Genomic DNA, 20,993 nt, shown 5'->3' with positions numbered 1-20,993 from the left:
CAGTTTCACTCTGCTAAATAGGGAGGCGTGACCAAAGCCAGTGAAAGTACTTAACTAGCTGTTTTGGAAGCGCTTGTCAGAAGAAACAGTCGAGCAATAGATAAGGACAGCAGTTTGTAAGTGTTTTGCCTCGTTTTCTCATTAGACTACTGCGTGATCGTCGTTGCTAGGAAAACTTTCCTACCCTGGTAAATACGTCCTGAAGTGGCGCTTGGTTTTGCGTTTGCCTATAGCGCGACTGGCCAGTTTCGGTCTGCTAAATAGGTTGGCGTGACCAGCTGACTTCAAACACAGGTAATCAGGCAAATATATAAGTGGTAGGTTTCACTGCACCAGCGGTTGCGGCAGCCCTCGTGTGAAGCCTCCTCGTGTGAAGACCGACGAGTGTAAAGACCATCGACTCTACCTGCGCGATTCCACCGAGCAAGGCACCGACAGGGCACTTGAGTACTGCTTTTCGCCCCTTTCTTAAATTTTTGTATAGCTTGTCCTCAAATACTTATTTCTGTCACTTGTGTGCTTTCAGATCTCTACTATCACTACTAACACTCGGAAAGCTCGCTATGTACGTCGAAGGAAGGCCTGCCCGACAAATCTACGGCCTATCCCTCTGACCTATACTACTACGCTCTCTATTCCAGTTGGTCTCTGGAACTGCCAGTCTGCTGTTAACAAAGCGGACTTCATTTCTTCTATTGTTACACATTCCGGTCTCAACGTCATGGCACTGACTGAGACTTGGATCAAACCTGAAGACACTGCCACTCCCGCAGCCCTCTCCACTAATTTCACTTGTTCCCACACCCCTCGTACGACTGGGAGGGGTGGAGGTACTGGTCTCCTTATATGGAAAGATTGGAAATTTGATCTTCAACCATCACCTACAGGTAACGGTTCATTTGAATCACATGCTATTACTGTAACCCACCCTGTTAAAAATCAACTTTGTGGTCATTTATCGTCCCCCCAGGTCAATTGGGAAACTTCCTTGGAGGAGTTGGACATGCTGCTATCAAACTATCCTGAAGATGGTACTCCTCTGGTACTGCTTGGTGACTTCAACATCCACCTAGATAAACCCCAGGCTGCTGACTTCAACACTCTGCTCACCTCATTTGACCTCAAGCGAGTGTCTACTACAGCAACTCACAAATCAGGCAACCAACTGGACCTCATCTACACACGCTGTTGCTCTGTGGACAACTCTTTAGTTGCTCCACTGCACACCTCAGACCACTTCCTCATCACTGCTAACCTAGCACTTACTCCTGAAGCGGCACACGCTCCAATGCAGGTCACCTTTCGATGGAACCTACGCTCACTCTCTCCATCTCGCCTATCCTCTGTGGTTTCATCCTCACTTCCTACCTCTCAGTTTTCAGCTCTGGACACGAACAGTGCTACGGACACTTTATGCTCCACTCTAACCTCTTGCTTGGACAACTTTTGCCCACTGTCGTCTAGACCAGCACGCACCAGCACTCTTCAAAACTTTCTCTTCTTAATCCACCTCCACCTCCTCCTCCATCGACTCTTACAGCTGACGCAGTTTTCTTCACAAATAAGACAAGAACCATCAGTGACCAATTCTCCACACTGCAGATTGAGGATAACTTCACAACGACTAATGCACACTCTCTCTCCTCCTTCTCTCCACTCTCAAAGACGGACATTTCCAAACTTATCCTGTCCAGTCATCCTACTACTTGTCCACTTGATCCGATCCCCACTCACCTCCTTCAAGTGATTTCTTCTTCAGTCATACCTTCACTTACTCACATTATCAACTCCTCTCTTCACTGTGGAACATTTCCCTCAACATTTAAGCAGGCTCGGGTAAGCCCACTGCTGAAGAAACAAACTCTAAATCAAGCACTACTAGAAAACTACATCCCTTCTTCCATTCATTGCAAAGACACTTGAACGAGCAGTGTTCAACCAGCTCTCTATGTTTCTTGTACAGAACAACCTCCTGGACAGCAACCAATCTGGCTTCAAAAGCGGCCATTCAACTGACACTGCCCTGCTCTCGGTTACTGAAGCCCTGCGACTGGCAAGAGCAGCTTCAAAATCCTTAGTACTCATTTTGCTGGACCTGTCTGCTGCTTTTGACACCGTTAATCACCAGATTCTCCTGTCCACCCTCAGAAAGGTGGGCATCTCTGGAACCGCACTCCAGCGGTTTAAGTCCTACCTTTCTGATAGATCCTTCAGGGTGTCTTGGAGGGGTGAAGTTTCTAAGTCACAACAACTTGCTACCGGGGTTCCTCAAGGCTCAGTACTTGGACCACTTCTCTTCTCCATGTACATGACGTCACTAGGATCTGTCATTCAGAAGCATGGCTTTTCCTATCACTGCTACGCTGATGACACTCAAGACTACTTCTCATTCCAACCAGATGACCCGACGGTAGTTGCTCACATTTCAGCCTGTCTGAGTGACCATCACCTTCAGCTCAACCTTACTAAGACTGAACTGCTGGTGGTTCCAGCTAACCCATCGTTTCATCACAACTTCTCTATACAGCTGGGTTCGTCAACCATTACTCCTTCCTAGGAGTTGTGATGGATCATCAGTTAAGCTTCACAGACCATATTGCTACAGTGACCCGGTCCTGCAGATTTGCCTTATACAACATTAGGAAGATTAGACCCTTCCTGTCAGAGCAAGCCACCCATCTTCTTGTCCAAGCTCTTGTTCTCTCTAGACTGGACTATTGTAATGCTCAACTGATCCAGAATGCAGCAGCGAGGGTTGTCTTCAATGAGCCAAAAACAGCTCATGTTACTCCTCTACTCATCAGGTTACACTGGCTACCAGTAGCTGCTCGCATTAAATTCAAGGTACTGATGCTTGCCTACAAGACGACCACTGGCACAGCGCCAACATACCTAAGCTCATTAGTTCAATCTTTTGTGCCCTCCAGAAGTTTTTGCTCTGCAAGTGAACGACACCTTGTGGTGCCATCTCAAAGAGGTTCAAAATCACTCTCACGGACCTTTTCCTGGACTGCGCCCAGCTGGTGGAATGACCTCCCGATCTCAATTCAAACAGCTGATTCTTAACTCATTTTCAAAAAACATCTAAAGACTCATCTTTTTCGCCAGCACTTAACCAACTAATACTAGTACTTGCCTTTTTTTTTTCCTTGTCTATCATATTCTTAAAAAAAAAAAAAAAAAAAAAAACCTGGGTACGTGTTCTGTCCTAGACTAACTGAGACTTGTCATGGCACTTGTATACCATTGTTGTTCTCTTGTTGATCTGATTGTTTCTATTGTTCTCATTTGGTCTCATCATAAGTCGTTTCGGATAAAAGCGTCTGCTAAATGATTAAATGTAAATGTAATGTAATGTAGCTATCACAATTAGCGATATGCGCATACAATACTCGGCGACTTGATCAGGATCTGAGTGTGTGTTATATAGTGGGTGTAATCGCTTTCAGTTGAGCTGGAGATTGGTGACATCTGTGTGCAATCAGTGTAATGGATGATGGGAAATGTAGTCCAGGGTGTAGTGTAACAGTTAGTGTCGTGCAAGAGTCCATATGATGGATGAGTGACCTCTGGTGGCGATCGGACGGAAGTCCATGGACAGGATTCATGACATTGCCCCCCTCCAAGGAGCGGCTTCCATACGCTCCGAACACTTTACAATTCAGGAGGGCGGTGGAGCAGAGGCGGAATAGGGGGAGGGATGGAGGGCCAGGTCCACATGGAAGTGGACAGACTGTGGGTTTAAGGGTTCAATGGTGGGTTTTTGGGTTGTGATAGACAGGGCAACAAACTCGGTATTGGCTTCCTGGAGAGTGGTTGGACAGACAGACAGACAGTTCGATATTAGACTCATGGACTGGAACAGGACATACAGATAATTCAGAATTAAACACACTTGGGAGTAGTGGACCAGCGGACAGATCAAAACCGGGTGCATTGACTGAAACTGGACTGGTGGATATTGCAGTAAGTAACATTAAACAGGTAGACAATTCACAGTCAGACTCAGCTGAAACAAGACAAACAGACAGTTCACACTCAGCCTCCGTGGCTGGTTCAAAACAGTTCATAAGCAGCCTCTGTAGCCATGACAGGACAGGCAGAGAGTTCAGTGACGGCCTCCATAACCATGATAGAGGAGGCAGAGAGTTCAGTGATGGCCTCCATAGCCGTGACAGGACTGGACGAAAGTTCACAGACAGTCTCTGTGGCTGGGTTCAGATAGGATAAGGGTTCACAGACGACCATTGTGGCCGGTTCAGGACATGATGAGAGTTCATCAACAGCCTTTGCGGCTGGGTTGAAACAGGACGACAGTTCAGTAACCATGACAGGCATGGCTGGTAATTCAGAAATGGTCTCCTTGCCCCGAGAAATGGCTCGGCTACGATGTTCCGGTAAAGAAGTCACGCTGGGTGCTGAAAAGGTTGTCAGATTCGGGTAAGCTAACCTTAACTTAACTAGCTATGTGCTTGTTCACCTAGCGTTAGATTTATGAAGTCCGTTCTATGCATACATTTAAGATCAGTAATGAGCAGTTAACGAAGTACAATGAATTTTCCATGATTACCATTGTCCACCTATTTATTTCATATTCATGGTAGTACAAGATATTGTGGTACATTACAATAGCTCACATTATTCGTGCAAATTATAGAGATTGCAGATGATAGCAGGCCAGCTAGTTACATTTCTCATTCAGTTATTGACCTATGTTTTAACAATACAGTTAGTGTGTATACAGTTTTGTTTTTAATGCATCTCTCTCTCTCTCACACACACACACACACACACACACACACACACACACACACACACACTGTTCTAAGTATGGGTCCCATCATATATTTATTCACATGATGTATTTTAGGTGCTTATGTAAAAATGTTTAATTATATCCACAGATGTATGGATGACCACCAGTGATGCAGTGGACAGCCGTGAGGGTGATCAGATCCATATGGCCCTGATCTTGCTGAAAGTCACCAGAAGTTACCTGCTGTAATAGTTTTTTTTTTATGAACCTTTACAATGTCACCTGACATTACCTGCTGTGAATAGTTTTTTTTTTTAATTTGATATTTTTTTATCTTTAATCTCTAATTTGAAGGAATAAGTCATGTCAAGTTTGCAAGTTAATTCCATCTTGGTTTATTACATAATGGAAATTAAATGGTGAAATTTTACAGGATGGTCAGTAGAAGTTGTCTCTTGCTTCCTGAAAACAACAAACACTAATCAACAAATCACAAATGATTTTATACAACTTATAATAAATTATACATTTTCTAAAACACAAATCAAAGTCTGTCTCTTGTTTAACACAACTGATTTAAAACAACTTAATTAAAATAGTTCCAGTCTTCACCCACACCCCTCTACATCCCACCCCAATTACCTAATATCCTATCCTTAACCCTAATTATTCTCATTCCTGCTTATTTACAAAGCTGCAAGTATATTGTGGAAAGCAGCAGGTAAGCCTGCCTGAAACTCATCTGACACAAGGAAGCATATACTTAAAATAAAAGGTTTTTAGTCTAGCTGCAGTCTTGGCACAGAATTGCTCATTGTATGGGACATGAAGCAGAACTTGCTGTGATGGAACCCAGATGAGCAGCTTACAGGCCCTCAGCCCTGTACAGAACATGGCAAACTTGAAAGAAATTTCAAAGCTTTCACAGTTGTCTTATTTCAGAATCAATTAAATTCATTATTATTACACTTGATGTTTACCTACCTTATTCATTTATTTAGACTTAATGTTACACTTAATGTACACCTGCCAAAACTTACCTTTACCTTACACTTTGCATATACAATGTGCAGAATTACTATGCGAGTTGATTTTCTGATCATATTTTTTTCCCCAAGTATATTTTACCAATTCCAAACCACATCAATCTTAATAACTATTAATTTTGTATTTAATCTTTTATAAGTTTTTGGCTCATATTAACTGTAAAAGAAAATCTGCTAGTCTACTTAGTCTGATGATGGTCATCAGGTCAGCAGTTGTGTATGTCACAAACACGTTAATATACTTTTATACATTTATAAATAGTGTATGTTAACAACACAATCGCTGCAAGATATTATCATGAATGATAAATAATGATGATGTGTGTGATAGTCTTAGCTTCCATAATATCGAGGCTGCCTTCCCAAACCGGCGATGCACGAACATCCAGTAGTCTCCACCGACCCCTGCTTACTGACCAGAACCCACACCGAGCGGTTTGTCGGAAGACAAAATGCGGAAAAGCGAATTATTAAAAGTGGGCGGGGCGGAATAAGGTGAATTGGCAGACGCTGTACACGTGAGCAATACGACGCATATGTATGATGCTGACGCAGGAGCTTGCCAATAATGAGCCGGCATTCTGACGTGGAATCCAGAAGCTCTGTGCCGAACCACTTTAGTCAATGCAATATAGTTGTTATTTGAACCACACAGTTACTTTCAAAAGGTGATTACTTCTATTTTGAATGGTAACATAGACATCAGCATATACAGGTCCTTCTCAAAAAATTAGCATATTGTGAAAAAGTTCATTATTTTCCATAATGTAATGATAAAAATTAAACTTTCATATATTTTAGATTCACTGCACACCAACTGAAATATTTCAGGTCTTTTATTGTTTTAATACTGATGATTTTGGCATACAGCTCATGAAAACCCAAAATTCCTATCTCAAAAAAATAGCATATCATGAAAAGGTTCTCTAAACGAGCTATTAACCTAATCATCTGAATCAACTAATTAACTCTAAACACCTGCAAAAGATTCCTGAGGCTTTTAAAAAACTCCCAGCCTGGTTCATTACTCAAAACCGCAATCATGAGTAAGACTGCCGACCTGACTGCTGTCCAGAAGGCCATCATTGACACCCTCAAGCGAGAGGGTAAGACACAGAAAGAAATTTCTGAACGAATAGGCTGTTCCCAGAGTGCTGTATCAAGGCACCTCAGTGGGAAGTCTGTGGGGAAGAAAAAAGTGTGGCAAAAAACGCTGCACAACGAGAAGAGGTGACCAGACCCTGAGGAAGATTGTGGGAGAAGGACCGATTCCAGACCTTGGGGGACCTGCGGAAGCAGTGGACTGAGTCTGGAGTAGAAACATCCAGAGCCACCGTGCACAGGCGTGTGCTTTTGAACCAGAAACACTGTTGCTCAGTGGTCCAAAGTACTTTTTTCGGATGAAAGCAAATTTTGCATGTCATTCAGAAATCAAGGTGCCAGAGTCTGGAGGAAGACTGGGGAGAAGGAAATGCCAAAATGCCTGAAGTCCAGTGTCAAGTACCCACAGTCAGTGATGGTCTGGGGTGCCATGTCAGCTGCTGGTGTTGGTCCACTGTGTTTTATCAAGGGCAGGGTCAATGCAGCTAGCTATCAGGAGATTTTGGAGCACTTCATGCTTCCATCTGCTGAAAAGCTTTATGGAGATGAAGACCTGGCACCTGCTCACAGTGCCAAAACCACTGGTAAATGGTTTACTGACCATGGTATTACTGTGCTCAATTGGCCTGCCAACTCTCCTGACCTGAACCCCATAAAGAATCTGTGGGATATTGTGAAGAGAAAGTTGAGAGACGCAAGACCCAACACTCTGGATGAGCTTAAGGCCGCTATCGAAGCATCCTGGCCCTCCATAACACCTTAGCAGTGCCACAGGCTGATTGCCTCCATGCCACGCCGCACTGAAGCAGTCATTTCTGCAAAAGGATTCCCGACCAAGTATTGGGTGCATAACTGAACATAATTATTTGAATGTTGACTTTTTTGTATTAAAAACACTTTTCTTTTATTGGTCGGATGAAATATGATAATTTTTTAAAATAGGAATTTTGGGTTTTCATGAGCTGTATGCCAAAATCATCAGTATTAAAAACAATAAAAGACCTGAAATATTTCAGTTGGTGTGCAATGAATCTAAAATATATGAAAGTTTAATTTTTATCATTACATTATGGAAAATAATGAACTTTTTCACAATATGCTAATTATTTGAGAAGGACCTGTACAGATCAGCGTTTGAATCTGAATAATGAACTTTTGTATACTTCTGTGATATACAGTAATACTTTGGGCAGTCATTTAATACAAACTTTTATGTAAATGTATATATTGTCTTGTCCTGTGCTATCCTTGGCGAAATCTGATTCTCTATTACAGATTACTCAGAATTTTTAAAATAAGAAAAATATTTTTTTTTATCGATTGCTTTATCACAGACTGAAAACATTCATGTGAAAAGAAAGTGTCCTGAAGGCCCTCATTGTTTTCCTGGGGGAAAATCCTCAAGATCTTATCAAGGAGTACCTTGTGAGTTGAAAGTCCGTATATTCTATTTTGATATTATTTTTCAGAAAGTACAAAATGTGTTTTCTAGTTATGAACGAAAACTGTAAAAAAAAAATAATAATAATTATGTACACTACAGGAGAACCAGCAAGATGATTGCAAGCGTGAGCTGGAGCAGCTCACCATGGCGGTGTATGTTATTTGGAAGGAGGGGGTAGAACATCACGAACCACCGGCTGACATAAGTGTCGTCATCGAGGGTGTTAAAGTTCTGAATGAGCTGCCTTCGTTCACATCAGCTTGTGCCTTGCTTCTCAGGATGATATACATCAATCTGGCTTATCCAAAACCACTTCGGTTTACATTCGAGGTATTCCAGAAAGTTCTCTTGCAGCTCGATCAGCACAAGATGTCATCAAAAGTTCAAAGTCTTTTCAGGAGACTACAGTGAACTTGCAGTAATGCTTGAATGAGCATTTGTTTGAAAGAATGTCTCTGTTTTAGTTGGATGTTTCATGTGTTCTTATTCTAAGACTATCCATTTGTTCAGTCATATGTCTAGTGTGTAGTTGTTCGAATCTGTAGTTGATTTGTTCCCTTTACATTGGTGAAAGGGTAATTACCTATAACTCTAAGCTGGCAAAAACATTTTCCATGAACCGGGGTTTTTTTGTTATTTGTTAATTATTATTTTTTTTTTATAAAAACATGGCTCAGTTTAGGGCATTACTTGTAAGCTATTCTAAAGCACTTCTAAATGTACTTATATGGTTCTATTTTAAGAATATATTAAAGGGATAGTTCACCCAAAAATGGTTCAAGTTGTTCCAAACCTGTATGAGTTTGTTTCTTCTGCTGAACACAAAATAACGTGTGTTGAAAAATGTTGGTAACCAGACAGTTGACCGTACCCATTGACTTTTAGTCTTTTTTTTTCCTGCTGGAAGTCGATGGGTTTTAAACACTCATTTTAAACACTAACATGAATTTTACTTCCCCTCACTCCAAATCGTTTAAAATTTGTGGCATTCATAACAGAACAAAAATAAATTAATATATATGTAGATAAAAAAAAAAATATATTATAGTGCCAATCATTACAAACAACATTTATTTTAAATGCCATAGGCACCCCATGGGTGCTCGTGAAAAACACAAGATAGTCTTCATTCATTTTAACCAATAAGAAATGTTTTGCAGCCTTTACGACTTTATTCTCGTATTTACAGTCCATTTGAGGCAGTTTTTGGCATTATTTTAATGGCAAATGTCAAGAGTGCATTACTGTAATACGAGAGGGCACCAGCACAAATCTCTCGGCTTACAGCGGGCTTGCTCTCTATTATATATAAAGTGATCATAGCTCTGCAATCCCTCACACATCAATCCCTCAGATATTACGTGTAAGTTTACATGTGAATAAGTGCTTTTTGTAAACAGGGTCCATTATATATAAAGTGATCATGGCTCTGCAATCCCTCAGATATTACGTGTAACTCAAACTTTGTCCTGTGTACGTGTGAATAAGTGCTTTTTGTAAACAGGTATTTATTAAATAATTGTATTTATTGAAGCGCAACCCTGATAGATAGAAAGAATGTGTGTAATATTTGGTTGGTAACTGCATGCATTTCACTTTGCAAGATAAATTTTGTGTAGTGAATTCATCAAATGCACCATAGAATGGAGTACAGCCTACTCTAGAAAAAACTAACACCCAGTATAATGAATTACTGAGTAATGAGAATGATTAAATATTTTAAGCATTTGTTGATAGCTTAGCCCGGTTTTCATTTACTTGTGTAAACAGCGGTGAAAATGTGTTTTATAAAAAAATAACATGCAAATTTTTTGCACCCACCTTGCTTTGTACTTCTCAGATTGTCTGAATATCTACAGCATCCTTCACACATATGCATAAAAGTGTAATATAAACCTTGAAGTTCCCGCTTTTAAGTGTTTATGCTTTGCTTATTTGACATTAATGCATTATATAAGTCACTTTGGAACATAAATCATAGCACGTTTCAGAAGATAAAAAAACTCAAGTTGCAGTTTGAAAAATACAGTATAGCAAATTATTTTGCCGACCCCCTGGCTTTGTGTCACAGACCCCCAAGGGTCCACGGACCCCAGTTTGAAAACTCCTGCACTAGACTCAGAACTTCATGACCGTTTAGAAATGGAGGATATATGGATTCTCCCATTTCTGCTTGAGTCATACAGCTCATCTGAACCTTCTGTCTGCCCATTCTAAGAATGGGAGAAATTGCAATGCACAGTATGGCTGATTGGTAAAGTCATTGTGTTTGGCGTAAAACATGTCATTACACTTTTGTTGGACAACAGGTTTGTAATCTTTCCATGTGTTTTCATAGTAACCAATTAGCAAGATAGGCTAACATAGATAGCCAGTTAGCCCTACTTAACAATCAAATTAATTCAGCATATTAATGTATTACCATGTGGACTCTGATTGGATGGTGGAGAGGTACTCATGTTTATGTAATGATCTGTTTGAATGAAGATATCTCCAAATACATTCTCACTAGTTCTTTATGAGGTTATCTCCAAATGAACAGGTAGTGGTAGTTATTCTGTTTTTGATATCATCTTTTAATTTCTGACTAGTAATTATTTCAATAGTGACTAGTATCTATTTAAATATTACTAGTAAGCATAAGGGCTGTCCCCAACTAAAGATTTTTCTGGTTGACTAGTAGTCGTTCATTTGAAGCATTAGTCAACTAATCGCACATTTATTAATAAACCATTTAAATCATAATACCGACCCTTTAATTGCATACATAGCCTAATAAGCGCTCAAGTGCACACATAAAGCTTGCCACAGCATCCCAGTAGAAGTAATGATTATGAATGTGTCAGAGAAAAACAGTAAGGAGGCTGCATTAACATTTTAATAATTCATTGATAAACTGCTTTCTTTGTTTTTGGTTTAAGAGATGAAGTCGGCCACACTGACCCGTCATCTCTGCAGTAGTAATGTGCCTGTATGCATGTTTCATACGGATTACATAATCTAAGAACATTTGTTTTCCATTTGAATTGATTTATTTGATAGTAGACATTTCGCTAGATATATTTTTAATGTCTGTAAGGCAAAGATATACACAGAGTTTCGCGCTCAAGTCCACAGAGACAGACGGCAGAAAGCACATCCTATTTGCTTTCATTATTTTACAAAAGTGTGTTTTGTTGTTATTGTGAGTGCACACAAATAAACTTAGCATCTTTTATTACTCTTATCTATATGACAAAAAAATTATGGAGTATTTTAAGAGCAAGTGACCGAACCAGCACCTTTATCTGTCCTACAGTGAACTACTGTTCAGCTTCCACTCCCCGCGCATACACACACATCGTGTCTACACCAGACGCGACACCGCTCGCGTCCGGTGTAGACACGATGTTAAACAGCACACATTTTTCTGGGTTAACATTTGATTGAACGGCCATGTTAAGTTGCTAATACTTTTCAGATGATAAGCCATATTTGAGGTCGATCATGATAGGCGAGCACGAGTGTTTGGATGTCCTGCCTAATTTAACTAGCCTAAATTACGACATACACCAGCCATTAATGATCTGTTAACCTTTTGAGCGGTACGGTCCCACATATGGGATTCTTATTTCCGTGCCCCTGGGCGTATGGTCCCACATATGGGATTTAGAACGTTCGGTGACGTCGCATAACTGCCAAATTCAAACTGCGTTTTCGCACGTTGGCTGGCGCTGAGCCAGAGAGAAACGTGCACTGCTCTTGTCATATTATCACAACTATGCAGTGTTCTTAACCACATAATGCATATTTTAGGTTTCAGACATTTAAATACACATAAATACTAGTAAAACAATACATTTAGGAAACATTCTATGGAATGCATATGTCTATGGAAGCAACAATAATAATCCATTCAAATTTAATTTGCAGACGTTTTATATTCATATCAGATACACATAGTGTAAGTTACTATAAAGTTCACTCTATTCTTCACCCAGTTCACCGGCCACCTTATTACCTGTATTTCGGGAGAAATTGATGAACTCATGTGCTGTAAATCCGACTGACAGGACTCTCTGAACTGCAGCGCGAACAAACATGGCGGCGCCCATCTCACATTACAGATCACAATCAAGATCATTTAGAAAGGTTTTTAAACGACAAAACAGATTCATTTAAACATATTTGTGAATCGGAATATCAGATTGTTCATGAAATGGTAAGCAAGTTTATGAATATCTTGAATAAAAAATAAAAAAAAAAAACGAAATAAAAGCGATCCATCTGTCATACAGTGTTATTGTGGCCACGGTGTGTCACATGACAAGCATGACGCATTGCCATGGAAACAGTAAGGGGAAACGTTCTAAAATAACGGTCGTCTAAAAAAACTCACTCTGGGGGGACCGCTGGAATATTTTAAACTCACCGCTGAAAAGGTTAAAATCTGATTTATACTTCTGCATCATTTATACTGGTTGTGCGTAGTAAGTGCAGGCTGCGTCGTAGCCTGACGTGCACCTCTCCAAGAATATCACAGCGCATCAAATCTATGCTGACTGCAAGCGCTGTGATTGGTCTGCTAGTACCCCTCTGTGACGAGTGGGGCAGGGCCGAGAGCTGTGGGAACGGAGCGAGGCCGGTGGAGTGATTGGGAAATGAGCGACACCAGGCCTGGGCCTCTCTACAACTCCATTTTCATATCTAAACAATTCCACCCTTCAAATCACCTCCGTGGGACTCGAGACCGGTGAGTGGAGCAGGTGTCGCTCATTTCCCAATCACTCCACAGGCCTCGCTCCGTTCCCACGGCTCTTGGCCCCGCCCCACTCGTCACAACCTCCCACCGTATGTATTTGAGATTTGTGTGTGTGTTTTGCACTTTAATATATTTTAATGTTACAAAATAAAACAAAGCAAAGAACAAGTGTCTTATCATTTATTGTAAAATTTATCATTACATCATTTTGTTTTCTACTACAAAAAGTTTTTCTGCCATGGTACAAGTCCTTGTGGAGATTGAAAGAATGCCTCCTTTCAATGAATCTTCTGCTGCTCCGTTGTCGTTTCTTTTTTGTAGTTTTAAATAAATTATCTGTTATTTGATATTAATTTGCCGCCGTCACGGCTGATGCTTCTCCGACAAGTTGCTTCTTCTTCAGCTTTTGCCATGGTCTACGGGTTACACAAGCAATATGCCCGTCGACACTGCACACTAGCGGTTTTTGCAACTAATATTTTTTGGTCGACTAATGGTTAGTTGACTATTAGGGGGCAGCCCTAGTAAGCATTTATTAGATACTAGTAGCCTACTTATTTATTAGATACTGGTACTAATTCATGAGATAAATATTTAGTAGATACTAGTAGTTATTCATTAGGTACTAGTACTTTTTTATTAGACACTAGTATCTTTCATAATTAATACTAGTAACAATTCTTATCTTACTAGTCAGATCTGCTTTTTTAATTGTTATGTTATGAATAAGTACTAGAACTTAATAGAAAAGATACTAGTATCTAAAAAAATAAGTACTAGTAGCATGAAAATAGATACTAGTATGACTTGTATGTTTAAACAGTTTGCCATAAAGCAAAAGGTGTCTTGTAGTTGGTTTAAAGAATGTTTAACTTCAGAGCAGATGAAAGATGTCATTCATTCAGTCAGTCAGTCAGTCAGTCAGTCAGTCAGTCAGTCATTCAGTCATTGTGATTCTATTACACATTTTTAGTTATATTTAATAATTTACTTGATTATCTAAGGCTGACCAGTACGTCATACTTTCAACATACTTTATAGAGATTAAGACCAGTTAGCATTTAGCATTTAGACCAGTGGTCTCCAACCCTGCTCCTGGAGAGCTACCATCCTACACATTTCAGCTCCAACCCAAATCAAACACAACTGAACCAGCTAATCAAGGTGTTGAGGGCTACTTGATAATTACAGACAGGTGTGTTGGAACAGGGTTGGAACTAAGTCTGCAGGGCTGCATTCCAGTCCATTTTTTTATGCCCTTCACTCGCAAACTTCCCTCTGTCTCATTTACTTGGATGTACGTAATTGATTACATTTCATGAGTGCCCACTTCTGGCAGAACCCTTGCGATGGGCTGAACTGGAACGTCCTAAGCCCTTGATCACTTTAGAATCAGCTATTCAGTTGGATCGTTGTTTACATTTTTCCCTTTACGAATTTGTTTGGAGCAGCATTCTATATGTATGTAGGTATCATTGGGCTGTTATAAATGTAAAAAAATAATAATAATAATAATAATAATTTATATATTATAACATTGTTTGGGGTGGGGATAAATTAAACGTGATCTGCAATGATGTCACAATCGTGTTGCATTGTGATCTGTGGAGTGGCCTGAAGTGTACATATGAAGTAGACGGTCAAAATCGAGGGAGCGAGGGTCTGTCTATATAAACTTCCCTCTTCCACTTCACGAAGTGGAACACACTTCAAAATGCCGGCAGGGATTCCCCCGAGGGGAAGTGCGTAGGGAAGTTTGCGAGTGCATGTCTAAAACTGGAGTTGAACGCAGCCTAGGATGGTAGCTCTCTTTGGCAAAAGCGTTGCCAAGATACAACCTCATTTCCTGTATGACATCAAAACTGTCAACTTCACACTAACATAAACTTTTAAAAATACATTCTATGTCCGCAGCACATGAGCAGATCGAGCAGCAGAAAAACTGCAACAGCAGGCATACACAGAGATTCCACACTTCTGTTTCTGTGACATTAAAAAAGTTGCCAGAATCCAGAAAATACATCTGGGTACTACATTGAGTTTTTGATAGTTTTTTATAGTGGTAATAAATTGTGCAACAGATACAATTATTATAAACTTTTTTTTTTTTTAATCAGAATGTTTATATGGGGACTGCTTTAAGTATATTACAATAAATGGTAATTTCCACAAATCCAAACCCTGAGGGAGGACCTCTCTAAACTAGAAAGTGCTATTCATTCAGATACCCATTCATCTTAATGGAAAAAACCTGTCAAAAACATTAAAATATATCCTCCATTATAATTGGTTATACTCTTAATTTATGCCCACACAAAAATGGTTTTGTCTATCAACACAAAATCCATAGCTTTTTGTCAGCATGGTCTGAAGATGATATGAATCAAATTTGGTGAAAATCGGACCAATGGTCTATGAGGAGTTCGAAAAAGCAGGTTTTTAAGGAAAATCTAAATGGCGGACAGGAAGTTTGGCTGACTGGCAACATTGGTATCACTGTTCTCACCATGACCTAATGAATCTATTAATACCAGTCTCATTACAATAGGCAAAATTCACAGAAAGCTATTAGCAATTATTTGAAATTTCATTATAAATTAAAACTTTTTGAGTACTTTTAGGTCATTGTCTTGAGGTCAGGGCATTCGTAAAATATAGCATTTTATATTATAATACTCAATTGTAGTCAATGGCAATTTCATGTTTTGTTCAATTATAGCGCCACCAAGAGGCACAATCCCACCAATTTTTTTATATGTCCATAGAGTGTGCCCATATATATGTGTGCCAAATATGTGAAAATATCTCATTTTATTTTGGAGTTATAGATATTTTTTAATATGAGAACAGAAAAAAAAATAACTGATTTTTTTTTTTTTTTTTGCCATTTACTATCAAAATTTTGGCAGTTGAGCATTTACTTATAGCCAGGACACTATGTTTACGAATTTCCTATGGTGGCTAGTGTGGATCGGAGTAATGGTTTCTAAGATATTGGATATTGATACATTTTTTTGGTTTTTGTTCTTTTTTGGCCTAACCATTCAGAAGTTATAAGCAAAAATATGCATTTCTCATATCTCTTGACCACTAGGTGGCATAGCGCCAAAAACACTGCAGGTAGTCTCAGGTCTTGGTATACCACACACCAAGTTTGGTCTCAATATGGCAAACCGTTTCGGAGATAAAGCCTCAGATCAATTTTTGTTTACTTTCCATTGATTTTGCTATGGGGACTTCACCGGCGCTACCAAAGTAATCATATTTATAACACCTGCTCTCTTCACACTCTTCCCCTCCACATCTCACACTCTAAAAACACTCCCCCCCATACACACACCTCTCTCCACATATAAAACACAAAAACACATTTTTTACCACCTTTTCATCATTTAGCCACCTTGCAAACTTTTTGAAAGTGTTTTAACATTAATTTAAATGTTGCATGTACCACACTTTGACAATCAGTGCAGTAGAAAAAGCTTTGGCTTCAGCGGTAACTGGATGCCTTTTATCCATATTAGGGATTTACTGGAACGTCATAAGTTATTACTTCTACCAAGTCAGTTTTGGACTTTCTGCACAAGATCACCCTCCGACTTAGAGTATGAATGCAACAAATACTGCACAAGAGTGTTTGTGTTTGTAGATGTTTTTAGGGAATATTTAAATGTATTCACAAGTGATTGTATTGGCTACTCATGTGCTGGACTTTCATGATTTGGCTAATAATGCAGGACACTAATGAATGATGTGCATCAGAGTGGATTTTGAAGTGGGTATACACATAGCTGACTGATAAGGAAGTGGGTATAAGCCATATACCTGTGTATACACTGCACTACACCACTGGTTAAAACATTTAAGGGGTGGGGATTGGCTAAAGCTATTTCATGCATACAGTATTTCATGAGTTATTTACACTGTTAAAGAGTTGGATTCTCGTGCTAATCATGACCAAAGTGTGGTAGGAGTGTGCTAAATACACTCCTTCCGGGTTCGAATACGTTTCTGAAAGTTTTTTTTTTTTTTTTTTTTCGAGCATGGAAGAATTCCTTTTATAAGCACTTTACTCAAAAGAGCGCATACACACATCAACCAAAGTGAGAGCAACAGCACGTCCATCAGTGTGATTCATTCAGTTACAGAAGTCGTTCGGAGATATGAAGGATGCAATACTGCTATATAGGTACTCCAGATTTACATGTAGTTGGCCAAAACTGTGTGTGTTATGTCCCCTTTAAGAGCATTTAAAATATATATATATATGGTCAATGTCTAAATACTATAATTTTCACAGCTTGGTTGTTAAAAGCACACGAAGATAAGGTTCCAAAAATCTTTAATGGTTCACACTTAAGAAAATCCAAAGCATGTAAATCAAACACAACAAAACAATGACATAAAAAGTTTAAACATTCAGGATTAGACTGTAAAAAGCATTTAAATGTCCTGAAAATCATGTTGTCATTAATGACTTGTTTAGGCTTAGGCTACTTGTGTCACGGTGTTACAAACTGTTTAGTGAGTTGTCAAGTGATAATATTTATTGTACATTATATATCTATATTCTGAGCTAACATACTGCAATTACAACTGAAAACCACTTGGTTCTCAACTTCCTTGAGAAAAAAATTTTCTGATAAGATTTGCATGCGACCACCACTTCCACCAGATGTTGTTCAGCAGAAGCTAGTCATAGTCACGCAGAGCTGTGAAGATGGTGTGTGTTGTGAGATACAGTTTTCTATTGATCAATATCTGTTTAAGAAGCAGCTCATGGGCAAATCCAATGGTGCAAGGTATGAAAATGTGTATTTATATACATTTTGCTTTCCATTTCAACATTAAAATAATTTATTTCATTGATGCTAGATTCTGCAGTAGAAAATATTTTTGTAGAAATTTTGCATTAGTTAAGAAAAGAAAATTGAGCACATTTATGTAAATGAAAAGCTGTAAAGAATACTTTATTTGTGTGTTTTCATGTCTGTACATGTTGCTACAAAAATTATTTAAGATGCACTATAGCCTAAAACTAATCAGTGTTTTTAAGTGTTTAAGGTCTCATTAGTTGTTGTTGTTGTTTGTTTGTTTGTTTGTTTTTTACATCTTTTTTTTTTTTTTTTTTTACAGTTATAGCTTTAACCGGAGCTGCTGGGAATGAAATCATCATCCAGTGTGCTACTGATAAAACCCCTCAAGATGGGGTGTACATGTACAAAAAAGAACACGCAAGTAAAAATAGTCAGTTGCTCTTCTACTATTACAAAGACGACACTTTTACCCCTAAATCAACAATGTACAAACCCAAAATCCGTGTGGATGGAAAAATTCCCAACCTTAATGCCACCTTCTCAAATCTAAATACCACAGACAATGGGCTTTACTGGTGTGAATTTAATTTGGAAGAAAAAATTACAGTTAGCACGATCACATGGTTATGGATAGGTAAGTGTGTCTTACACTTCACGTAAATAATTTCATTATCAAACATGATGGGTTTATTGTGGTCAATGTAATGCATGCATTTATTACGTAAATGGAAAACTTCTATTTAAATCAAGAGATTGAGAAGTACAGTATTTACTTTTATTAATACTGAATGAAAAACAACATAGAGGATACAGTAGCTCTAATTCTCTAGCCTTGAATTTCTATTCTATCATAGAAAAATCAGAGGGAAAAAAAGAAGACAACACAGAAGAAAAAAAAAAAGATACAAATGAAATAGAAGATGATAAAAAGTGTCCAGAAGATCCTCATGTGAAGATCGTTCTCATTGTGTGTGCTGTCATGTCGCTACTGTGCATCACTGGTTTCGTCTTTGTGGTTCTGAAGGTAAGTACAGTAGTCAACATTTGAAGTGGATAAAAAAAGTAAATCAAAGTTGTGCTAAGACAAGAACGCACTTTGGTTTTAGGTTTTAGGACAACTTTGATGAAAGGTTTTGATCCACTTCAAATGTTGACTACTATATACATAACCAAAAATCAGTGTGTATCACCTACAAGCACAAATCAAAAGCAAAAACTAAACATATATATAGTTATAGTTTTGCATTCTCAGTCACTGACGGAGAATGCAAAAAGCGCTACGCTCTCAGATGTCTTTTAATAGCTGAACCACTTAAAGGTTGACATAATCAATAGCTAATGAACGTTAATGCACAGCTCACATTCTATAACCAAAACACTTCTATAGGCTTTCAATTGAGAAACAGAAGTCACGGAGCTAAATCAATTTAATTAATTTAAAAAAATTAATAAAAACAGCAACTTTTTAAATAACAACACTTGTTTTTTTTGTTTGTTTTTTATTATTCGACCACAAAAATCGCTGTTATGTCAGATTGTTTATTGACAGATTTCACAGTATGCACCGCTAGCAGTCATGCACCACAAGCAAGTGTCAAAATTCTTGTGAACAAGATTGACAGGTGCCCTGTTCCTCCACGTCTCTCTTCCAAATAAAATGTCCTTTTAATCTTCTCAGTGGTTCTAAACCCTGGTGTCCCTACCGAGTCTCCTCTGTGATAGGGCTCCTAGAATCACTCCACATTTTCTCCCCATTAATGCGCATCTGTTTACTGGTACACTGTTTTCTTATAGTTAGTTTAGAAGCTGAAGAAATATTTGGAGAATAGGTCAAGAACATTGCAAGATTCATGAAAATTTGATATTTTTAAATGAGTCACTTCATTTTGTCATCCTCAGGTGCAGGGGTGTTGGGGACACAAGAAATACAGACCATCAAATCAACCCTCAGACTCGGTTTATGAAGAGATGAAACGGAGCAATGTGGACTGCCCGCCCAGTGTACGGACATTCATCAACCCTGACTATCAATCCACCAAGCTACTCCGCTAAATACCTGTGATATAGAGTTTACATTGTATAACTCTCTATTTGGATTGGCAAAGCTTTTAAATGATTTATTGCTTTGTATTTGAGTTTATCATTTTAACTTTTTTCCTGCTCCTCTTAGTTCAGCGAGAGAGAAATACAATTCTTTAATTAATTATCATGAGTACTGTAGTGCTGTAGATCAGGAAGAATTTAAAATAGTATAAGTGTGAAGAACAACAACAAAAAAAGATGCGTCAGTTTAAGAGATATTGTTAGCTGATGGACAAAAGATATGTCAAAGACCTCATTTGTGGTCTGATGCGTCATGCATGTGCAAAGAACTCAAGAATGTTGTTAAGTGCTTGCTACTTTCCGTCTGACAAGTAGGCCAACAGTGAACTGACTGATGGAAAAGTTGAGAATCATATTTCACTCCTCTGATCATAATAATGGCAATCAAATCCTTTTTGTCTCATTGCTAATTTTAAACTAAACAGCAAATGGTACTTGTTTGCACAGTGTGTATTTGACTCTCTTTTAACTTGGTTTCCACTCTTAACCAATCATCTTCTTTTGCAGCTGTGGTCATGTTTTCTTCCTTTCTATAACCTTTTAGAATGCATCAAAAGAAAGCCACACTGATGTGTTTCTTGTGTTGACTAACAATGTTGAATATAAAGGTTTAACACTTACGTAGTGTGTTTGCTTTTATATATTAATTAACATGCATGCTGTTTTACTCATCATCCAGCTTGGCTGCATTTGTAATGCATTTTAATGTTTTTAATGTAATGTTAATTGTTTTTTTATTATTATTATTTAACATATCTTGTCTCTGACAAGAGTATGTCTTGTATCTCTATGTGCAAAATAACATTTGTAAAGTAAAATGCATTAAAACATTTGATTAATAATGGATGACATTATTTTAAACTGCTTTAGGTGGATTTCTCATACACTGATGTTTTACAGTAATACACTAATACAGTATTTTACCAACAAATTCTGTTAAGAATTCCCAGAATGACATTACAAAGCACTAACCGCTGAATCATGC

The 20,993-nt window shown here is 38.5% G+C and overlaps 1 protein-coding gene across 3 annotated transcripts in view; it reads left to right on the top strand.

The window, feature by feature from the left end:
- si:rp71-81e14.2 (uncharacterized protein LOC100002239 homolog) overlaps positions 1 to 20,850 on the top strand; it is a 164,555-nt gene extending 143,705 nt beyond the window's left edge. The window contains exons 1-4 of one of the 3 annotated variants that reach the window (XM_042725722.1): positions 17,769 to 17,890; positions 18,225 to 18,539; positions 18,769 to 18,929; positions 19,805 to 20,850. In XM_042725722.1, the coding sequence (XP_042581656.1) occupies positions 17,809 to 17,890; positions 18,225 to 18,539; positions 18,769 to 18,929; positions 19,805 to 19,957 (711 nt within the window). In that variant the 5' untranslated portion in view covers positions 17,769 to 17,808 and the 3' untranslated portion in view covers positions 19,958 to 20,850. Of the gene's footprint in view, positions 1 to 17,768; positions 17,891 to 18,224; positions 18,540 to 18,759; positions 18,930 to 19,804 lie in introns of those variants that run through there. The other 2 variants (XM_042725721.1, XM_042725723.1) reach the window with 2 other exon arrangements.
- Positions 20,851 to 20,993: the final 143 nt, after the last annotated feature.

The sequence above is a fragment of the Cyprinus carpio genome, chromosome B6 (assembly GCF_018340385.1).
Source record: "Cyprinus carpio isolate SPL01 chromosome B6, ASM1834038v1, whole genome shotgun sequence".
NCBI lineage: Eukaryota > Metazoa > Chordata > Actinopteri > Cypriniformes > Cyprinidae > Cyprinus > Cyprinus carpio.
The sequence above is the reverse complement of the archived record's forward strand: the minus strand, read 5'-3'. Positions and strand labels throughout refer to the sequence as shown.